Raw genomic sequence first — 22,424 nt, forward strand, 5'->3', positions numbered from 1 at the left:
TATTTTCAATGACTAAATAACAATAATGATGTAATATAAATATTTTAAAATTATTGTTGCATCTTATGTAAGTGGAAATAAATTCTAGATAGCATCTTTGGCATAATGATGTCTGAGAAATTGATCAAAAAAAAAATCTTTTTATTATAATTATGTTGTTAATTGTTTATTAACTAGTGAGTAAAATTCTACTTGAATTATTATTATTAATTAGTTTTTACATGATGAATTTAAGTCATCATATGCTCTATAAAAAAAAATTAAGTTTAACTAAAAATGATTATCTTTAATTCATTGAAGAAATGTCTTTCGTATATCCTAAAAAAATTGTAGAGTAATTTTTAATCCAGAAATTGAGAGAAAAATGACTTTACTAATCTGGATAATTTAGATTGAGCTGAGTGCAAGTTGGTACTGTGATAAAAATTATTCAAATAGGAATAAAAATTATTCTATGGAAGAAAAATATTCAATGAACTCAAAAATGTCTGCTTACTAGCAGTATAAAGTCATTATAACTGAACAATTTGTTCTGTGTACATAGAAACTAATATCAAAAATGGATTATATTTTAATTTATATTGAAATTTATCTTCAAGTCTAAACTAAAAGATGATGTATTTCAATATGTCTTATCAGGCATCATTTCAATCAACTTTTAGTTTAGATTATTTTAAATAATTATGCACTAAAAAAAATACTAAGCAAAAATTATTTCTCTAAACAGAAAAAATTTCCAATTTAAGGAATAATTTATACTATATATCCTAGATAACTGAAATACAGTGTAGCTAAGATTTGATGACATCTAGCCATCTTTCAGACAGCTTATTACTGTCTAAAATGTTACGAATAAAATAATTAATTCTTGAACAACCATTTTGCAAATATAAACTATAAATATTAGATAAAATATTGAAATGATTTTTGTTTTTTATTATTGCCATTAACATACTATTGTTCATGCAAGAACTTCCTTAATCAGACACGCGATATCTCGTTTTGATTCGGTTTAGTCGTGGGGTGGATTCAATAAATCTAGCCAAAGAAAAAATAAAAATATTGAATGAGAGAGGGTACACAAGGGTGTGTGAATGGACGTGAAAATAAATAATTCTACATATAAAAAATTATCAAGAAATAATATTAATCGCACTATAAACTTGTAACAGTTTTGCGCTGCCTTAAAATTAATAACAGAAACTAGGTATACATAACAAACATTAAACATTTCTAATTACGTTTAAATTAATCATTTAATATTGGACATCTGATATCTAACTTTTGAAAAAGTTTGCTTCCTTTGAAAAAATTTATTTGAAGCATTATTCCTTGTAATTTTAAGCTTCAAAATAAATTTTCAATTAGTCTTCAAAGGATTTTCATTTTAATAAAAAAAAAATGTCAAATTCTGTTCAATACTCTGAAGTTATTTTTTAGGCCTACAATGAGGAAAGAAGTAAAAAATTTTTAAATAAAAGATAAAAAAATCTGGAACATTTCCAAGCGGCCGTACTGTATCCTATTGATTTTTATTTCACATCCTGGAGCAATACTAGTGACCAAGTAAAGCCAGAGCTAGCAATAACAAGCATCAAGTTATAGCCCACTGCAAATAGAAAATATCAAGAGGCTGCAGGGTAAGATAATCCTCATCTACTCTATTACTTAAAGATTCTTCTTGGCCAATGTTGATTGTCATTTAAAAATGACTTAAAAAACAGCACATTATCACCATGATCATTCAAAGTGTCGCTATAATCATATCGTTGTTATCAAAATCTGCATTGTAATGAGAATCACATATAATTAATTATGGAAATGATCTGGAAGGGTAATAATTTCAATACTGTTTAGTAATTATATAAAAATTTGACTTACTTGTGATTCAAATAAGTATCATATTTAAATACTTTCATTGCATTGAAATAACACAATTTAGAAGTCAAAATTTGCAGTGATGTTAGGTACAGGAAGCTTTTTCTATGATGGCAATATTTTTTTTTGTCTCCGATGTTTATTATTTTACTGACATATCTTAAAACTGATTAATAAATTTATTTGTTTATGAAAATAAAAAAACTACAAAGATTTCAAGTATTATCTTCCAATAAAGTCAAAAGTTAGATAATACTAGATATAAAGCACACAACAAATACATACACACGCAGACTTTTGGCATTCAATTTATTCTCTAGCTCCGTCGGAAGCGAAGCTTTCGCTCAAAGTATGTACTATAGATGAAATAAATTAAATGTAATAAATTTAATACAGAAAAAAAAGAATTCACAAGAAGATACCGCAGATAACAAAAAAAAAATACGTAAATTTATCGTTCTTATTTTATTTCATTTGTTTATTCTATTGGAACGGATTAATTGAATGTGAATTCACTGAAATGAAAAATTTTATTTAATCTTTTTTAATTAAATTTTATCATCTTTTTCCTTTTTTTTTTTTGTTTTTAATTGTCAATATAATGTGACCGATATGTAAAATATTTTTAAAAAAAAACCATTTTGAAATATTAATAAAATGAAATAAATATTTTTGGTAATAGACATGATAGATCAGTGGCAACGTTTGTGGAATACGAATCTTCTGATTTGTATGGAACGTGAGTTTCGGTTCTCACTTGGGGGACAAAAATCAAAATCATATTTACAAATATAATTTTACTACCCCTTTGTGTCCGTATAAAAATGCCATTCAGTCTTCTGAATATTTATTATGTCCCCAAGTCTCTGTGTTGAAAATCTAAATAATAATTAATAATAATAACAATAATACTTTTCCAGTATTTAAATATCAAGCAAAAACTATTCAACTATTCTTATAAGTTAAAGATATTTTTTTGAAAATCTTTTTGTCGATGTTAAATGAATAAATGAAGTAAAATAAAGAACTATAGTCCTCGTGAGTCTGATTATATCACTTGTAAAGTCTTCAATTAAAAAGACTCTAAATAATACATAAAAGAAAAATTCAATTTTCAATAAATAGCACAAAACAAATGATAATAATCGATTGTTTAATTACTTAATAAAAAAATAATGACTATGTGAAATAAAAATATATCACAGGTGTATAACGCCAGGCGTCTATCTCAAGTGACGATAATGAAGTAAAATAACATTTGAAGAAATATTTAACAAATTAATAAAAAAAATATTGATTATTATAATTAACTATAAAAATAAAGTCATGTTTTACTTGTTAAAGAATAATAAAAGAGGTGACGGAAGAATAATAAAGAAAAAGATAAGAACTCCATGAAAATATAGTGATGGTTGAATAAAGAATTTTTAAAATACTAAAGTGAGTAGTTAATCCATTAACACAAATGGGAAATTGGCTGGTGATGGAAATTTTTTCTTTAGAAGATGTTTGAAAATTAAAAAATAAATATGTGTTGTATAGTTTAATTGTTATTAAAAAATAATTATCAATTTTTTGTTATAAAAGTCAGTTTTGGATCGTAAAATCAATTGTAAATAAATAAAAATAATTCTAATCAAACTTTTGGAAGAATGAATAATTATTAATTTTCTTTGAGCTATATATATTAATGTTATACACTTAATTATCATTATCATGCTCTTATTAATTAATTAGTTAAAAAAATTTCTTACAATTTGTTATTCTATAAATAATGAAAAAAAAATTCCATCAAATAGTGTACAAATTTTGTTTGTTATTTATTTTATTTATTTATTTTTAAAAGAAGATAAGACATCAAATGTAAAATGAAGAAAATAAATCAAATGAAATGGTTCTATTTGATAAATATATTATAAATATAATATCATAAAACAATGGAAAAAGTTCAATGTCAAATAATAAAATGAAACAAATGATATCATAATTTATATTTAAGAATAAATAAATAATAAATATGTTAACAATTTGTTTCTTATTTTTAAGTATTTTTTAATTTTTTTTTTTTGTTCAAATATTTTAAATTTTGAAATATTTCAAGTAGTGTTTAATCTTCTGTCGTTTAAAAAATACCTTTTCATTACTCTGTGTATGAGCATGCATGAGCATTTAGCTGCTTACCCCTCTTCTTCCCTTTTACATTTCACCCCTTTAAACTCTGAAAAAGCTTAATGTAAAATTTTTAAATTGACTAGACAGTTTTAATCAAACGCAACTACCAAAAAAATTCATCTTTTTGGAGTAATTTTCTTCTTAGACTCTGGAATATACTTTTTTTTTCAAACATTTGACTTGTTTAAATCATAAACAATTGAATTATTCAACACATTTGATTTACTTTCTCGAATTTTTCTTTCAAGTCTTAAACCATTTTTTAGGTAACAAAATTATCATCCTTAGCCAATTATCCCTGGACGTAAATGGATTAAATTGTGTCATAAAATGTAGCTCTATGTATCTATAAATACATGTAATATATATATAATTTATTGGATATGAAAAAAAATAAGTATTTATATATACATATATATATGTAATCAATTGAAAATATATATATATATATATCGATAAATATTGTGAATGGATTTGGGCGCATTAAAGTAAGAGTGAAGAATGATAATTATTATAGCTGCTTATGCAGCTAAATAAATAAAAATGTTTTATTTATTATTGCCAATGTATTGAATCAACATTATCAGACTAATGAAAATTACCAGAGTCGACTGCAAACGACAAAGAAGTATAACGTGAAAGTAATTAACGAGAAAGCAAGAATATTATTATTATTAATAATAATCGATGATAATAAAAATAATAAATAACAAAATAAAAACAACTGGAAATAAAAATAATAAATACTAATGATGATAGGCTAACAAAAATAAGATATTATTTAAAAATACAACAAAACTCGAAATGGCACTTGCTAAATTTATAAAAAAAAATGCCGGCTTAAAATTTCGCTATTTCCTCCGCTTTTCGATTTTTAAACATTATTTTTATGCACTCTTGAATTATCAACATTTGTTTATAACAATGGACTATATTGAATTACTTATTATATTTATAGTATTATTCAAATGATTAATTATTATTAATAATAATTAATTAATTAATTGTATATCAAAGGGAGTCTCACAGCGAATCGCTGAAAAAGTAGCCCGCAGGCCTAAATACGCTCTAATCGTTATTCTAGTTATATTAATTAATTAAATAAATGATCGAATGGCGTAAGTTTTTGCAGCTTCATAATGTTATGTATTTTCAATATTTATATTCTTTCATCTTATGGTAAAAGTAAATCGTCGAAATTATTATTATTTTTTTTTAAATAACATTTTATTGAAATTGAATACATTTTTTAAAATAATTATCATTAAAATTAATACTAGTAATACAATAGATAAATAATTATTTTTCATCTTAATTTGTCATTTATTTTATTCTTTTAATATTTATAGTTATTGATAATCGATTAGTTGCGTTAAAATCAATAACTGATTTAAATAAGTCTAAGAATAATATACGATTCTAGACGATTTATTTTTTACCGTGAATATTATTGATAAAAATAAATTTGTATTTTTTTTTTCTATTTTTAGACTGTATAAACAAATACCCTGATGCGTTCGAATTATTCTTCTATTATAAATTATTCCATTTATTTGTTTATTGTTATATTTATCTAAATATAAATCTACATGAGAAATCTTTTAAAATGTTTGAAATGAAAATGATTGTTTATAAATTTATATGAGAACTATTTTCATTGTTTTTTATTTTGCCTTTGTAAATAATATCAAAAAAAAAAAGTTGTAGTGTCGCAAAATCGACGTATCAGGGATAAGAGACCAAAAAATAAGCAAAATAAATTTGAAAAAAAAAAAAGTGTTAATTATTACTGAAAATAATTGCAATAGATAATATAAGTTTCGTAAATTAAAAGAATAAATTACTGTAATTATAATAATTAGCAAAAAGAAAAAAAAAAGTTATATTGAAAATGATGATAAAACTATGGATTTTCTTTCGTTATGTAAAACAATTAAATTATTTCTATAACTCATACACAATAAGTGATAAATTATATTAACATCATCAACAATATTGCATTTACGTCAAAATATATAACTACTACTGTTTCATAGTAGATGTATATTGTAAGAAATAAATAATAAAAACACATAAAAAAAGAAAAAAAAAGTCGATAAAAAATATTTACTGCTTGTATATAAATATGAATATAAATTATAATAAAGAAAAATATAATATATCAATAATTATAATAATTATAATTATAACGATTTATGATAATGAGGGGTGACAGTGACAATGAAAATTAAATCGTAATAAAAATAATGTACCAATTATTGTGTTTTGACTTTTATTTTCATAGTTATTATCCTCATTCTTATTATTATTTATATTTTTTCAAAATCATCAATAAAATTTATAGAACATAAATATTTGATTTTTAATATATATATATTTTTATAAAAAATTTTGAATTGATACATTTCGTAATGCGCGACGTCAAAGTTAAAATTTGAAAAAATTATTTTTCTATCATCTTTCTAAAAAAATATTCATGACGCAAAACACCTCATCATTTAGATCCTTCTTTACTAGTTTTATTAATAATTATATTACATAATTGATAATTATGTATTAAAATAGTTATTATTGAGTTAAAGAACATTTTTTTTTTGTTTTCATGTATAAAATAAGAAATAAATAAAAATAAAAAATAATTCAGGCTTATACTTGATTATTTGGCACTGAAATAGGATAAAAAATGCAAAATATACGAAATGCATTAATCTGATTATAATCTTACAGATTAAAATAGAAGATGTAACCATAAATGTGTATTCTTTCCATTTTTCGCATTTCTTAAAATTTATTATTCAAGTTTTAAAAGCACCTGCTTGAGCTGCTTTTATAATAAAAGTTTTCAATGTAGCTTCGTCTAATTTCGCAAAGTTAGAAGTTTGAATGACTGCGGTCATGTGATTAAGCGCAAACTTAAAACAAAAATCTTCCAATTCCTTTTAAAATAAACAAACGATTTAATAAAATAGATTTAATTAAAACACTTTATTTAATCAATAAAATATAATTACTTACTTGAGAACAGTATTCAATGGCAGTTTTATATAAAAAAGCAACATTTTTTATTGAGATACCTCTTAGGATCATTTGTACACATTTTCCTTTCAATTGAGTTTCGTAATAAGCATTTGCCAGATACATCAATTCTAAAAACAAATTTTCCATATTATTGTTTACTGACAATTATTTCATTTCAACACATTATTCAAGATTTATTTTGTTACCTAAAGCATTTTCAGGTGGTAAATCTACTTCATCTGTGTACAAATATCGTAGAAATGATCTATAAACTTCGTAAGAGAAATCATCATGTACAATAACTCTGAAAAAAAAAATTTTTTTATTTAAAATTACTGAATAAAATGATCAGTTCAGATAATCCTGAAATCCAGATTTGTCATTATCTCTGAAATTTCCAGGAAATACTCTCAAGTTATCAGCAATGATTAATAATCATAAAAAGATGTATTCATCTCGAATGAGGGCTGAAAATAAAAATAAAACTACCCTAAATCCACTTTTTTTTGTGATTTTCTCAAAATCTATGAGAGATTTGGAAAAAATTTTAAAGTTAAATTTTGTAGCAGCTGTTTCTCTATATAAAAAAGTCAATGCACTTTAATAAGAAAAGTTATCCCTTATATTATAGCCATGATCAAAGATCGTAAAACCGAAAAAGTCCATTTTTATTTCAAAATATCTCCATTTATGAAATTTATAAGAAAATGAAATTTTTTATCATTTGTTCTTTACCCACTTCTCTGTTTTTAAAATATAAAAAATGTGTTAATCATTTTTGACAACCTTCAGAGTATTTTCTTGATATTTCAATTATACTGAAGAATCCAAATTGCAGGGCTAAATTAAAATTTATATATTGAAATATTTGTAAATTTGATTAAAATTTTTATTCTAATGTATCTAAAATACTTGATTATTATTTATAAATTTTAGTAAAAAAAACAGTTCATACGATTGGTTATTTTCCGTCCAATGCTCTTGAAACATTGATCGAAAATATTGACAGCGAATTTTAAGCACCGATTTATGTACATGAATTGGTTTGCCTTGAACTTGTATTGTCAAGTCACTATTAGTCTAGAACATTGATCAAACAAAGCTATTAGTCGTTACATATAATTCATAACATTAAATATATATTACAAATAACATAAATCATTTAATAACTGAATTTCATCATTAAATTGTGAAAAAATAATTTAATTTTATATTAAAGTTAGCAAATAATATTTTCAAGTTATTAAATGTTTTATGATTGTTGAAAAAAAAATGTTACAAACAGGATCATCAAAAGCTTGCTTCAAACAATCCAAAATACTTGTCTCGTCTTCGGAGTAAAGCACAAAAGGCTCATGCATAACACTTGGAGTTGAATAACAAGCCAATACATCATGTAAATGAAGTAAAGGTGTGACAGTAGGTGTTATCACTGTTTGACCTCGACATTGACCCCACATAAAGATTTTCCCTCCTTCCGCCAAGGCCGCACTCAAGTGATTGCAATGAACAGCTGCTATATCACATACTCTTCCCATTTCTGGCATTGATAACTTTGAAACATTATTAAGATTATTAATGATTCCTCATGAATTTCAACAACACACACTGAGAGAAAATTATTTATACATTAAAAAAATATATTTTTTTAAAAAAAACTTGAGATACTCTATTGTTAATATAAATAAGAAAAATGTTCTCTAAATCAGACAATTTTTTCGAAAAGTAATGAATAATAATTCAGGAAAACTTTCTGATCAGTAAATTATCAAAACTGTTTATTTAATCTAAACAATACTTATTTGATTCCTATAATTTTTTAGTCAGGGTACAGTTAATATTTTATTTTGAAAATATTGTATTATCCTGTTTCATGTTATCTATTATATTATAATTAAATGATATGCTTTAGAACAATTATTTACCTTCTGTGGTTGGCAAGTATTTGTTTTTGTTCCTAAACCTAATTGACCATATCCATTGCCACCCCAAACATAAACATCACCTTCATCACTCAAAGCCATTGTATGAGAATATCCACATACAACTTTAGCTGTAAATAAATAATTTTTCACAGTATTCATAATAATTTAATCATCATGAATCATATTGACAAAATTTTTTGATAAATAACTGTTTTTAATTTAAAAAAGAAAAAAAAATGAAAAATATATAATGAAAAAGTTTGCTCTTCTTGTCATAAATTTGGAAATATTATAACATCCAAGATTGATTTTAGTTACTAAAATTTTAGTTAATTCCATTAAGGATAATCTTTTAATTAAATTTATTGGAATACTAAAAATAAGTCAGATCTAATATTGAATTGACAAAGCTTTTTCTATTAAAAACAATGATAATCTGTCCGACTATTTAACTAAACGACGGATGATTTTGCATTAAATATTTATTTATAGAAATTTAGTTAATAGCATCGTACCGATTACTATTCCTGTCAGGCCAGTAACTTTTTGAGGACTTAATTGATTTATATACGTTCCAATGCCTAATTGGCCAACGCTATTATTCCCCCAAGCATATACTTCTCCATTATTCGTCACTGCAATGCTTGAAGTCTGTCCACAGGCTATTTGAACGACTTTTTTCCCTGTTAATCCGGAATTTATTTTTCTTGGTGTATTTTGGTTGGTGCTTATTCCACTTCCTACTTGACCACATGTGTTTTGACCCCATCCATGAACCTGTTAATGATTGAATCAAATATTTTCATTAAAACTTTCTATATAATTCCATATATATTACCATTAATCCTCGACTTTCAATACAGTTATATCAAAAATCATTTATTGATTTATATCTTACTAAACATATTTATTCTTTAATTACCTCTCCATCTTCAGTGACTGCCAATGAATGATGACTGCCACAAGCAATAGCAACTATTGGCTTATCTTCAAAGTTAGATGCAACTTTGGTTGGTATAGGATTCTGATTAGATGACGCATTACCCAACTCATAATATCCATTGTGACCCCAAGAGTAAACTTCGCCTTTGTTAGTTAGTGCTAATACATGAGGACCAACCCCAAAAGCAAACGTTTTTACGCCTTTCTGACACAATGCTTCTATTTTTACCGGATGCAATGTACTGTGAGAATCTCCAGTTCCCAAACAACCCGATGTGTTACTTCCCAAGGCATAAATTTTGTCATCTTTTGTAATGATAAGAACTTCATTCTCTAGAGAACCTGAAATACATATTTGATTCTTGATTTAAAAACAAAAATGTATCATTATTTACTAATGTTTTGTGTATTAGAAATGTGTATTGTAATTCTTTTAATTTAAACATTGTCAATAAAGTTTATTCAATTTACATAAATATTAAAGAAATTTTAACTCACCAAATACTAGTACTGAATGAATTTGACTGATAAATTCATTATCAAGCAAACTCAAAATAGGCCAGTTTTTTAAATTTGCACGAGCCATCGTTATTGAAAAATTAAACCAGGACCATAATAAAGTACGCACTTTAGTTAATAATACAAAAATGACTAGATTTATTTTCAATTAATTACTCCATTTCTAGAATTAGACAAAGAAAAATAATATTTTAAACGTAACGCTTCAGTGAATTCCAAACAAAGAGTGAAATATGAGTCACAAGAATTTTATCGCAACTTTAAATTGGTTTATGTTTCAATCACTAGTGATTTTTTAATAATTATTCTTTAATGCTTCTAAACATAAAAAAAATATCAGAGATAGGTTATCAACATTTAATATCTTTAACAAATCATTGCCATTGTTGTTAGGATTACTCTTTTTTAATCGATCAGCTGTTTTTACATTACTTTACTAACCTTTCTTAATACTACGTCAGTACCTTTTCCAGGAATAAAATGCAAAAAAAAATTCTATCTCCAATCAATCTGTTTTACCAACAGTACATTAATGAAAATTTCGAAGCAATCAAGTAATATGTATCGTTGTGAAACAAATTTTCTAAACTCTATTATTTTACTGTCAGCATATAAATGTATGTACAATATAAAAATGAAGAAAAAAAATAATGATAGTTATTTGAGGCATTAAAGTGCTTCAAAATAGAGTCAGGCGCGAAGAAGTCATAATTCAGCACACGTCAACACTGTTATCCACATTTTATCATCAATTGTAATTTCTAACCGCCAAAAAGAATTTCCAATTTTACTGCTGTCACCTATTCGTACTTGTATTTGTTCAACTATTAATTCTGCTAAATAATAAGTTAACGGAAATCTACCTAGAAATGGTAAAAAAGTATTTTGTAGCCTAAAAATATCGTAAATAGTACAAATTAAAATAATCACAAATATTATTATTATTAGTTTTAATATTTATAAATAATTAGTATTTATATTGAATACTTTATCAATGGAATTAAGATTTAAAATGTCTCACAATGTTGATAAATATTGTATTAAGGAACTTGACAATCTTAAGGTTAGAATTTTACCAAATTTCAGCATAACATTCGAAATATAAAAAAATAACTAGTAGATATATCTTTGAATATATTGTTTATAAAAATTAAATACATTCGTTTGTCATAGAAATTAATAATATTGGATCTGTGAAGATGAAAAGTACAATGGATGTCATGGCTACCAGCAACAAGACTATGGTAATGGTAAAAATAAAAACTTTGATCTATAAAAATAATATTTTCAATATCAATGTTATTATATAATAACAAAACAGTTTAATCATTAAACTATAAGAATATTATTGAAGAATTAATCATTTTTATTTTTTAAATAAACTTTTCTTCTAGGATGATAATATTATTATTAATTCAGTGTTAAAAGACGAGCCTAGTGGTGATAAATTTGCTCCAGTTTACCTAGAAGATATTTGTGCAGGAACTTTAGAAAAAGTTTTTCTACCAATTGATACACACGAAGTGGATTTTGCTGATGAAATGGTGATAATACACTAGAGTATGAAAGTTTGATATTTGTTAAATTTTCATTTTACCTTATTAGATCAGTTTTTACTTCTAAATTATAGGTGAAGCTTGGTTTAGAAAATCAGAGTAATCAAAATTGGGTATATCAAATAGCTGGTTCAAATTCTTTACCTGATCGATTAAATGCAACCAGACCTAATTTTATTCAAATTGAAGATAGAAGTAATCTCGAGTTAGGTGAAAACTCATTAATACATGAAGAAAAGTTGAAACATTATGAAGATAAAGATAAAATATCGGAAATAAAAGATGAAACTACAAATTTCAAGACAAATTCTATTTCAGTATCTTCAGTAAACCTTGAAAATGTGTTAAAAAATTCAGAATACACGAACATAACTTCACCGAAGTTCTACAAAATTCAATGTTCAATTTGCAAGAAATGGTTTCTTAATAATGATTCTATGATCGCTCATATTCGTTCACATTACATAAATCTTTCAACACAAGAAACTTTTCAATGCCAAATATGTCAGCAATCATTTTTAGAGGAATCTAATCTTCATGTCCACATGTTAACTCACTTAAATACAAATCCATCAAATCTACATCATGAGTCTACTCAAAATCACCTAACATCCAAGTGGGACCAAAAGTCCAATGATTCATCTGATTTTCAAAAAGATAAATCAGTTGAAGAAATAAACATTGAACCACCGAAAGCTGCTGTTGAAACAAAATTACTAACATGTAATGTTTGTTCGATGAATTTCTATAATAAATCTAGTTTAAATCTTCATATGGCAACAACACACACTACTCCAAAGTCTTTTAAGTGTAGCCTATGTCAACGGTATTTTCCTCAAAAGACTGCTTTAAATAATCACATGCTTGCCCATAGTGGAGAAAAGCCTCATGCTTGTAGTATTTGTGAAAAAACATATAAAAGAAAATCAGAATTAGCAAGACATATGATGGTACATACTGGAGAACGTCCTTATGAGTGCAAAGAGTGCCTAATGACATTTAGAGAAAAGGCCAAGTTGAATTCCCACATGCTGGTTCATACTGGGGAAAAGCCTCATGAGTGTCATATTTGTCATAAAGCTTGTGCTAGGAAATCAGACCTTACCAGTCATATGTTATCACACACTGGTGGACAATATGACTGTAAAATATGTAATAAAATATTTACAAGAAAATCTGATTTAAATAGACATACGTTGATCCACACTGGTGAAAAACCTTTTGCTTGTGAATTTTGTGAAATGGCTTTTAGAGAGAAAACCCGTTTAAATTCACATATGGTAGTACATACAGGTGATAAAAAGCACACTTGTCACATTTGTAGTAAGAGTTTTAAAGAAAAATCAAGTTTGAAAAAGCATATGTTGGTCCACGCTGGAGATAGACCTCATGAGTGTTACATTTGTCATAAAGCTTTTATACAAAAAACAACTTTGAGTTCTCATATGCTGATTCACACAGGTGAAAGACCATACGAGTGTGGATACTGTCCAAAAACATTTAGAGAAAAAATGGCATTAAAAAAACATTGGTTAATTCATGTTAATGAAAAAGATTCTGATAATTCTGTTAATTTTAAGAAATTTAATAGTAAATTAACGATGCTTCCTAATACCACAATCAATCATTCTTCCTCGTAACGATTGTTTTAATTTAGATATATTCAAGTTTATGGATCAAGCTTTATTTGACGTTTATAATTGTTCTTAAACCCTCAATGATAAACTATGTGGTTTAGTGAATTTATTAGCAAATTATTCGAATGATTCTTTATTTTATTAATACTTTGATGATTATTTAAAAATGCTACGATTAAAAGTTTCATACCAAGTTGATAGTAATTAAATAATTCTGACATTAAAAAAAAGTACAAAGACAGTATCCATGATAAGATAATTATATTTTGATCAATACAAGTGATTTTTTTTTGTTTCACATCAAAGTGATTTAATAATATATTCAGCTAATACTTTCATAACTTTGTGATTGATACAGTAATTAAGAAAAAAAACTGTACAGAAATGTTGATAACGTTTTTCTTTATAAAAAAAAAGTAAAAAAAAATTTTTTAATTTATACAATGAATTTTAATCCTTTAAACATATCACTGAACTTTTATTATATCCTACTAAAACAATTAATTCACCATTCGGGTTCCACTTTCCATCTACAACTTTCATTCCTCGTGGAGACTCGAAACATGTTGCTTTTTTATTTGGTTTCCATTCAATTATTGTTGAAGATTCGGAAAAAATTAATAAACGAGTTTTCGTTGGTTCCCATGCAATTCCTAATTGTTTATTAAGTAAAATTAATCAGTAACTGATATTATTTTATTCTCTAAACTAATAGCATAAACTAAAAAGTAATATAATTATGAATACTTACCTGATACAGAGTTTTTCAATAGAATATTATCAACAACGTCTTCTAGCACATCCCAAATCCATAGTGTTGTTGGATAAACTTGGTGTCTTATTGCTAGATATTTTCCACATGGACTAAATTTTAAAATATCAAATGTAGCAATAGATACTTCCCAATTTTTAGGTTCACCATCAATAAGTACATTTATAGGTCTTTCATGAACTTCTTCCACTAAAAAAAAAGAGTTCTATCAACATCTGATAATTTAACTGTTGAACGAAGTATTAAGAGTATAATATTTACAAAGATATCGAATGTGATGATCTATGATAAAAGTTGAAGTTGTAAAAGTAGACCAATCTCTTCTTGAAATATCAACCTCTTTGAAGACTCTTCCAAGATAATTGCCATCTTTTATAACAGGACTGCAATAAAGTTGTAAAATGACTGACCATGTGATGTGATTCACTAAAGCTACCTGAAAAAATCATTAATCTGATATAAATAATTAGAACATAAGCTAATGAAAGATTTATTTCTATTTTCTATTATATCTTACCGTCTCATTGTTGCCTGCAATAGCAACTAATTGTCCACTAGGACTCCAAACAACATGTTCAATTCCTCTAACAGGTTTTTCTGATGAATTTGCATAGATTGATGTTGATAATTGGTCTATACTTGAATTATTTTCACTGCTAAATGCTCCGATATGAGAGTCAGTCACAGTAGAATAAATTAATAATCTTGATTTACCAATAGTTGAACACCATATACCTAATAACTCTCCATTTGGTGACCAAGAGATTCCATCAATAGCAAATAATTTATCACAAATAAGTTTCTGAAACCAAGCACATTTTTTATAAAGTTATTATAATTTAAATAATCAAATTACGCGCCAACAATTTTGTATATGGCGTCAAATTAAAATCAAATGAACACACGATGATTTAAAGAGGTTAAGTTGAAATAAACAGGAATACACGTGAACATAAATATTTACTAATTTTTTTATTGTAATCAAAATAAGTAATCATAATAATTTGAATAAACATAACCTGTAATGGAAGTGACAACTAATTATATATCTTGTGCATGTAATTATTATCCTCATGCAGTAGATTGGGGTAAAAATGGTTTGATATGTTATGCAAGTTCTCATTCTGTTATAATATATGATCCTTATGCTGGACGGGACACTGGTCCATGTATTGGAAAAGTATTAGAGACTTTAGACAAGCATTCAAGTCCAATAAAAAGTGTTCAGTGGATAAAAACAGTTGGAGTTGAGCCAGAAACTGAAATTGTTTCAGGTTCATTGGATGGCACGATTGTATTATGGACACAAAATGATCATAATTCATTTGAAGCAAGTTGTACTATTGAAACCAAAGATCAGTTGATACTTACTCAAGCTTATTATATTAATGGATCAGATAATCAATCATTACTTATTTGTGGAGCTTTTTCGCATGATAATATTTTTATTTGGCGTCGAGATAATTCTGGTGACATTGTTGACAAACAAGAATTGAATTTAAACAATAAGTTTCCGATAAATATACAATTTTTTTACCTTCCTACTTCATCTTCTAGTAACATTCCAGCTCTAATAGTAACAACAGATGATAATATGATTCAATTATTTGCTTGGAATAAATGTTCTGACACTTCTAAAATAAACTTTGTACATGTAAAAGAGTTGAAAGGTCACCAAGATTGGATCCAAGCTCTAGATGTAATTCAGATCAATGAGAAAGAATCTTTTATTGCTAGTGGATCTCAAGATGGAATGATCAGACTGTGGAAATGTAGTTTAAATGAATCCGAAGAACTTTTTGATGAAATGACAACTCAATTTTCTGTAGGAAATTATCACTTCAATGTTTCTTTAGAGTCTGTCTTCAAAGGACATGGAGATTGGGTGTATGGTCTTCACTGGCATCCACCACTTCTTGATAAAAATGGAGAAATATATAGACCTTTAAAACTTTTATCGTGTGGGCTTGACAAAACTTTGGTCATTTGGAAAGAAGGTATTGCTCGAGCTTGGGTAGAAGCAGTAAAGCTGGGAAACATTGGAGGTAATTCTGCTGGATATTATGGTTGTAGATTTAATGAAGATGGATCAAGTGTTTTAGCTTATGGCTATCAAGGTTCTTTTCATATATGGGAAACAGGGATAATAGAAAGTGGAGAGGAAAAATGGATCCCAAGATCTGCACCAAGTGGTCACTTTTCTGAAGTTAATGATCTAGCTTGGGAAGCTCAAGGAAGATATCTCATGACTGTTAGTCTAGATCAGACTACTAGAATTCACGTTCCTTGGAAAATACTCTCCGGTCATGATCAAATTTGGCATGAAATCAGTAGACCTCAAATTCACGGATATGACATCAATGTTCTAGCCATACTTTCGGCTACCAAGTTTGCTTCAGGTGCTGATGAAAAAGTGGTAAGGATTTTTGAAGCTCCAGCACATTTTGTAGAAGCATTAAAAACTGGAGATTGGAGGGATTTCAAAAAAATTAAGGATAGGACATCAGTTCCAGCATTAGGACTTACTAATAAAGTTGTTGATAATGGAGAAATGTCTGAAGAATGTCATAATGAAGACATAAATCCAGATATACCACCAACAGAAGATGAAATAATTAAATATACTCTTTGGCCTGAATTGGAAAAACTTTATGGCCATGGATATGAAATTTTTGCTATGGCAGCAACTCATGATGGAAAATTTTTAGCCACTAGTTGTAAATCTAATTCTCAAGAACACGCAGCTATTATTATTTGGGACATGAAAACATTTTCTCAAGTACAAAAACTTATATGTCATAGGCTCACTATAACACAATTGGAGTTTTCTTTAAACGACGAATACCTTATTTCTGTTTCGAGAGATAGAGGATGGGGTTTATATCATCGTTCTGATGGAGTAACGAATTACAGACTCATTACGAAAAGTTCTGGCGCTAATTCGCTGCATTCAAGAATTATTTGGTGCTGTAGTTGGACTCATGATTCAAAATACTTTGCCACTGGATCTAGGGATGGAAAAATTGGCTTCTGGAATGCTGATGAGCTTAAAACAGATAATAATAAAGGACCTACGAGTAGTTTGGAGATAAATAATGCTTCTGTGACTGCTCTAGCGTTTGCAAAGGAATTTTTACAATCTAATACATATATTTTAGCAATTGGCTACGATGATGGTGGGATTGAGATTCAAAAAATAATTGATAGTGGTTCGAATTTTGAATTTATAAGCTGTGGTAAATTAGAGAAACCCAAAGGACACCATAAAACTGTGAAAAGATTAGCATTTCGACCCCAAGAAGAAACTGAAACTCTTCAACTTGCAAGTTGTAGCTCAGATTGGGCAGTAAAAATTTATACTTTGTACAGTGAAAATTTAAAAAACATTGTCAAATAAAACAAATAATTTTTTGATAATAAGATAAACAATCATTTACGTACCCTACTTAATTTCCATCCTTCAGCTTTGTAAATTTCAACATTTTCTTCACCATTTGTTGCCACTATTACTGCTAACTGTTTTGAAAATTCATTTGCATCAAGATGTTTTACTGAGGATTTTAAATTTAGTATATGCGTTACTCGATGATCATCTAATGTAAGAATAGAAACTTGAATCTGTAATAAGTTACAATGTAATGATTTTTAATCATTTCATTATAGATTTGATAATGTATATAAATTTTTAATATTATTTACCTTAAACTCGGATATAATTATTAGAGATTTATAATCTGGCCCCCAAGAAACACTGTCAATTCCTGCACTCCCTTCAGTATATTTGAACACCCATTCTGGTTGTTTAATTGAAAAAACTTGAATAAATGCTTTTTTCGGACTCGCACAAAGAATCAATTGATCATTCTGACACCATTCGATATACTGAAAAATGTTAAATATTTATTTGTAAAAGATGTTTATGTATTATATACAATCTATTTTACGTAATTACATTTGTCAAACAACTGATCTAATCGAAAATGTTGATCACTGATTTTAATAATTTTATTGTGTCACAATAAAAAACAAAATATTTATATTCGATTATTATTATTTATAATAAATTTATTTAAATCATTAATTTTCTTTACCATCGGTAACTCAAACTAACCTCAATTGTATCAAGAAATGTAAACAAATGATAATTTTCTCCAGATTTGCTAATTTTTATTGACAATTCATTTTGTAATACTGTTGCTAGATACTTGCCTGATGGGGAAAATGAACAAAGATTTTTTGATATTCGAAACATTTCACTAAACTGAAATATGCGAAATTGTAAACAAAGATGTCAACAATGAACGTTATAGCAAAGTGATATGTGAGGTTATACATGTGAGGTCACATACATGTATGTGTGTGGTCAACTGTATACAACCCTATGATTAGTGTTTTTTGATGAGATTTTTTAATTAGAATATTTGCTGAAACATCTAAAAAATAATGTTTCAATTTTATTTTATCATAAAGAAAAGATGTTGTAAAATAAATTAATATTGTAGGTTTCTAGATTTTTATAATATGTTATAATGAAAATATTTCTTCTTTCGTTTTATAGAACCAATCTGATCAATGATGATATAAATATATACATATACATATATACCAATTGTTTTGGTTTTACCTTTGTGTTTATGTTTTAAATAAGCCTGAAAAAAAATTATGTTACATTACATTGACAAAATCCAAACAAAGCCTAGGTGAACATGTCATCCCTTATAATATAATATAAGGCTTATATTGATACACAAAATGTTACTGATCCTCACAATATTCAAAATGTCTGAGTAGAGGAGTTGATTAATCTTAAAAAGAATATCAAGACCAAAGTGGATCCATTGCACCTAGCATTTTTGCTTCACAATATTTTGAATGTTAAAATAATTCATTCTGGATAGCATTAAGAGCCAACAAACAAGCTCATAGAATATAATATACTTTGTTATGAAGTAAGTATAAATAAAAAATATTACTCAAGTCTTTTGTATTTTCTAACAGCTATTTTTTTTAATTATCTAATACTTTTAAGTGCTTCTTTTATTTTATTAAAAGAAATAATATTACGAGTTAGTTAGATAAGATGCATTTATATGATGCAATATAATGTCAATCATATAATTCGTTATAAAATAACTCTTTATTGTTGATATTTAAAATGCCTTAGGTTTTAGGAACTTAAAAATATTGTCATTAATAGTCGACTCGCATGTCATTGTTTGTTATATCAATATTTGTTGCATGTACCAACAATAAAATAGTTGTAAATATTATTGTTATCGTCATTATGTATTTGATACATAACGTTCGAAAAATTAATATTAATCAGGTCTTGATGTGAGATCAATGAAAATATAATTTTAATATCAATGATAATTATGATAATTTATTTTCAGCCAACATTACATTTACACTAAGCTAACCAAATTGTTGATAATAATGATTTCTTATGAAATATCCTGTTAAAAACATGAGATAATAAAAATTTTTCTATTCACTATAAATTCTGGAATGTTAATATTTTATGTGTAAATAAACTATATGTAGATGTAACCTTGAAGATCCATACTAGCAATTGCAGAATATTATTTATCTGACGATTTATTTTACAATAATCATATCAATTTTATGATTCTTAATACATAAATGCAGAATTACTTTTATAAGAGCTATTCAGAATAACTTTTTGGGTTCCAAGTATCGGTAATTATGATGGATACACAAAAATATCAATTAAATTTCATAAATATCTAATTATTCAACATCATTAATTTAATTTTTGAATTTTTAGAAATCTCATTAAGTTGAGACTAATGTTTTCTTAGAAAATGAAGAAAAAATTTTTGGTTCTTAACAATTTATTTATTACCGATATTTCTAAATAATTTGTTTGTTTATAAACAAAATGAAGGGAATACTATTATCGATGATACAACAGTAATTAAGAATTCATTTAGTTGATCAAATAAAGTTATGATATTCATTATTTGAATGTCTAGTCGTTCCCTATATAATGCGGATGAAAATTTTTAAACCTACGCACTCAATAATACAATACTCTTGAAAACCGTTTTATTTAATGTAAAGTGTATTTTTCAATCAAAATGAATTTTTTTAATTCTTTGACTCTAATTATTGGTGCTTTAGTACTTATTGAAGTAAGCTGTTATGATCCAATGGTTATTCGAAAAGGAGATACAACAGATTTATCAGAAGGTAGATATATTGTTAATATTATTTATTTTTATTTTTGCATCACTTTATTTTCAATCATAAGATGTTAAGCAATATTTTAATAAGACTTATCACCATTATATAGAGAACTTGTTTCTCTTTTTTATAAACTTGCATGAATATATAATCGGTTGGTCAATAATCGAAATCCTTCGAATGCTTAATTTCTTATTAGTTTAAAAATTCAATTAACGATAATGAATTTATCACTGATAATGTATTATTTTAAATTTCAGGGTTTACTTTTGAGCGATTTAATTTTCTTACCGAATTAAATGTGAATAATGAACATGTAAATGATAAGTTGAACTGGAATTCATGTTCAAACTATACTGGAATAAACTTTTTTTTTAAATAAAACTGAATCTGACGATTGCTATGGAGAAGTAATAAATTGTAGAGCCATTCCCTTTGATCCAATACGACAGAAAAGGGATATTAACGATATTATTCGGAATTTTGGCAAACTAATTACAATACAACATAATGTGAAACCAAATGTAACCTGTCATTGTCTTTGTAATCGGCGATATGATCGTAAACCTCATTCTTCAGTACGAGAATTATTGGACTCTATTTGTTTGGATGAAGTTTCAGCAGATGTTAAAAACGGCTAGTAAGGATTATAAATAAATATTAACATTTTTATCCATTACATTTCTATATTTGATTTTTAATTACTGTTTTTTAGTGTTCTAACTGGAGTACGATTAAATCGATTGAATAATACAATAGCATTCGAAATTCAAGAAGGCAAACTCATGGACGGAATCATTCTTGGCGATACACGTCGTTGGGTACGTGCAAAAAAATGTAACAATATTGGATTAATGACTCCATCAAAACGTACTTTAATCTTGGATGATGTTATTTTTTCTGGGAATATCGTTGTTACTGGTAAATAAGAATGGAAAAAAAACAATAATGATATGCAAAAAGATTACTTATCTTTTTTATTCTTATTGCAGGTGTGGCTTTTAAAAGATATAGTAATATACCACACCATGAGCGAAGATATCCCGAATCTATGGAAGTTAGAGAAAAAGATCCATTCTTTTTATCAGTAATTGGTCATGGATTAGATAATGAAGAGAATTTAATGGCAAATAATAGACTTGAAATGAGCATTTGGGATTATTCTCTTGCACATAGGTATGATTTTTCTTTTAATATCTGTTAAAAAAATTCTAAAATTTTTCTTTTTTTTTTGTTCAATAGAACTAATCTGATTAATGATGAAATGGATCCATCAGTGGCCGTAATGATCCCTCATAAAAACGATGTTATAAGTAAACCCAAAGAAAATTACGTAACATTCGATTTGGCAAAACCTAACAAAGGTCTACGTCAATTTGTCATACCTTATGTCGATTCACAAAAAGTTACTGATTTTAGTTATCCTCAATTTGTGAAAGGAATTGGATTGTATTATAAAGGATTTCCCGGCTTCGGTGGATATGTTGCTCCTAGCATTTTTGTTCCATTACACTAATTATATAAAATGGAATATACATTGTTTAATGAAGATGAAAAAATATTTCAAGCTTACGAATTATAAGAAATTATTTTAAATAAATAAAATATGATAAATATTTCTTATCTAAAGTTTATGATACATCAAAATTTTAATATTTCTTGTTTATAACATTTGTAAGTCTACAATTTTGATACATAATAAATCAAAGAGTATAAAATATTTTCAAACTGTGTAATTACATGCTTAAAGTTATAACGTTATTAATAATGATGATTAAAAATTAATGTTATTTGTTTT

At 26.3% G+C, this 22,424-nt stretch overlaps 5 protein-coding genes across 9 annotated transcripts; 3 read left to right on the top strand and 2 right to left on the bottom strand.

The window, feature by feature from the left end:
• Window positions 1-6,480: 6,480 nt before the first annotated feature.
• LOC118069522 (RCC1 and BTB domain-containing protein 1-like) lies at window positions 6,481-11,153 on the bottom strand. Of its 3 annotated transcripts, none has more exons than XM_035087694.1 (10): window positions 10,896-11,153; window positions 10,434-10,617; window positions 9,916-10,277; window positions 9,509-9,770; window positions 8,994-9,121; window positions 8,352-8,621; window positions 8,024-8,148; window positions 7,275-7,372; window positions 7,066-7,196; window positions 6,481-6,986 (listed from the first exon to the last, which is right to left on the bottom strand). In XM_035087694.1, the coding sequence occupies exons 2-10, from the start codon at window positions 10,519-10,521 to the stop codon at window positions 6,846-6,848; spliced, it is 1,605 nt and encodes a 534-aa protein (XP_034943585.1). In that variant the 5' UTR covers window positions 10,522-10,617; window positions 10,896-11,153; the 3' UTR covers window positions 6,481-6,845. The 3 variants fall into 3 exon arrangements, with proteins under 3 accessions (XP_034943585.1, XP_034943586.1, XP_034943584.1); XM_035087695.1 differs by lacking the exon at window positions 10,896-11,153 and adding an exon at window positions 10,854-10,869; XM_035087693.1 differs by lacking the exon at window positions 10,896-11,153 and having other exon boundaries at window positions 10,434-10,882.
• Window positions 11,154-11,318: 165 nt separating this feature from the next.
• On the top strand, window positions 11,319-13,976 carry LOC118069521 (zinc finger protein 25-like). Of its 3 annotated transcripts, none has more exons than XR_004690632.1 (4): window positions 11,319-11,517; window positions 11,628-11,698; window positions 11,849-12,014; window positions 12,085-12,220. XR_004690632.1 is itself a non-coding variant. In XM_035087691.1 (4 exons), the coding sequence occupies exons 2-4, from the start codon at window positions 11,654-11,656 to the stop codon at window positions 13,648-13,650; spliced, it is 1,767 nt and encodes a 588-aa protein (XP_034943582.1). In that variant the 5' UTR covers window positions 11,319-11,517; window positions 11,628-11,653; the 3' UTR covers window positions 13,651-13,976. The 3 variants fall into 3 exon arrangements, 2 of the variants coding, with proteins under 2 accessions (XP_034943582.1, XP_034943583.1); XM_035087691.1 differs by having other exon boundaries at window positions 11,628-11,704; window positions 11,849-11,998; window positions 12,085-13,976; XM_035087692.1 differs by having other exon boundaries at window positions 11,849-11,998; window positions 12,085-13,974.
• LOC118069524 (WD repeat-containing protein WRAP73-like) lies at window positions 13,953-18,728 on the bottom strand. Its single transcript, XM_035087696.1, has 7 exons — window positions 18,531-18,728; window positions 18,119-18,301; window positions 17,861-18,037; window positions 14,937-15,221; window positions 14,681-14,855; window positions 14,399-14,608; window positions 13,953-14,300 (listed from the first exon to the last, which is right to left on the bottom strand). The coding sequence occupies exons 1-7, from the start codon at window positions 18,669-18,671 to the stop codon at window positions 14,098-14,100; spliced, it is 1,374 nt and encodes a 457-aa protein (XP_034943587.1). The 5' UTR covers window positions 18,672-18,728; the 3' UTR covers window positions 13,953-14,097.
• Window positions 15,329-17,836, top strand: Elp2 (elongator complex protein 2). The gene has a single exon (XM_035087690.1). The coding sequence runs from the start codon at window positions 15,444-15,446 to the stop codon at window positions 17,814-17,816; it is 2,373 nt and encodes a 790-aa protein (XP_034943581.1). The 5' UTR covers window positions 15,329-15,443; the 3' UTR covers window positions 17,817-17,836.
• Window positions 18,729-20,343: 1,615 nt separating the features above from the next.
• On the top strand, window positions 20,344-22,163 carry LOC118069586 (uncharacterized). The gene is made up of 5 exons (XM_035087792.1): window positions 20,344-20,632; window positions 20,887-21,266; window positions 21,342-21,547; window positions 21,619-21,802; window positions 21,869-22,163. Exons 3-5 carry the CDS (start codon window positions 21,412-21,414, stop codon window positions 22,140-22,142), a joined length of 594 nt encoding a protein of 197 aa, XP_034943683.1. The 5' UTR covers window positions 20,344-20,632; window positions 20,887-21,266; window positions 21,342-21,411; the 3' UTR covers window positions 22,143-22,163.
• Window positions 22,164-22,424: the final 261 nt, after the last annotated feature.

Source organism: Chelonus insularis, unplaced genomic scaffold, assembly GCF_013357705.1.
Source record: "Chelonus insularis isolate UGA/USDA-ARS -01 unplaced genomic scaffold, ASM1335770v1 contig_41_pilon, whole genome shotgun sequence".
Taxonomy (NCBI): domain Eukaryota; kingdom Metazoa; phylum Arthropoda; class Insecta; order Hymenoptera; family Braconidae; genus Chelonus; species Chelonus insularis.

Coding starts and splice junctions, on each gene's coding strand:
- LOC118069586 (XM_035087792.1), top strand. CDS start 21,412: ATGGACGGAATCATTCTTGGCGATACACGTCGTTGGGTACGTGCAAAA. Junction 21,548..21,618: donor TGGGAATATCGTTGTTACTG/GTAAATAAGAAT, acceptor TTCTTATTGCAG/GTGTGGCTTTTAAAAGATAT. Junction 21,803..21,868: donor GATTATTCTCTTGCACATAG/GTATGATTTTTC, acceptor TTTGTTCAATAG/AACTAATCTGATTAATGATG.
- Elp2 (XM_035087690.1), top strand. CDS start 15,444: ATGGAAGTGACAACTAATTATATATCTTGTGCATGTAATTATTATCCT.
- LOC118069524 (XM_035087696.1), bottom strand. CDS start 18,671: ATGTTTCGAATATCAAAAAATCTTTGTTCATTTTCCCCATCAGGCAAG. Junction 18,038..18,118: donor TAATTATATCCGAGTTTAAG/GTAAATAATATT, acceptor AACTTATTACAG/ATTCAAGTTTCTATTCTTAC. Junction 14,856..14,936: donor TTGCAGGCAACAATGAGACG/GTAAGATATAAT, acceptor TGATTTTTTCAG/GTAGCTTTAGTGAATCACAT.
- LOC118069522 (XM_035087694.1), bottom strand. CDS start 10,521: ATGGCTCGTGCAAATTTAAAAAACTGGCCTATTTTGAGTTTGCTTGAT. Junction 8,622..8,993: donor ATACTTGCCAACCACAGAAG/GTAAATAATTGT, acceptor AATGTTTCAAAG/TTATCAATGCCAGAAATGGG. Junction 6,987..7,065: donor CCATTGAATACTGTTCTCAA/GTAAGTAATTAT, acceptor TTATTTTAAAAG/GAATTGGAAGATTTTTGTTT.
- LOC118069521 (XM_035087691.1), top strand. CDS start 11,654: ATGAAAAGTACAATGGATGTCATGGCTACCAGCAACAAGACTATGGTA. Junction 11,705..11,848: donor GCAACAAGACTATGGTAATG/GTAAAAATAAAA, acceptor CTTTTCTTCTAG/GATGATAATATTATTATTAA. Junction 11,999..12,084: donor TGGATTTTGCTGATGAAATG/GTGATAATACAC, acceptor TCTAAATTATAG/GTGAAGCTTGGTTTAGAAAA.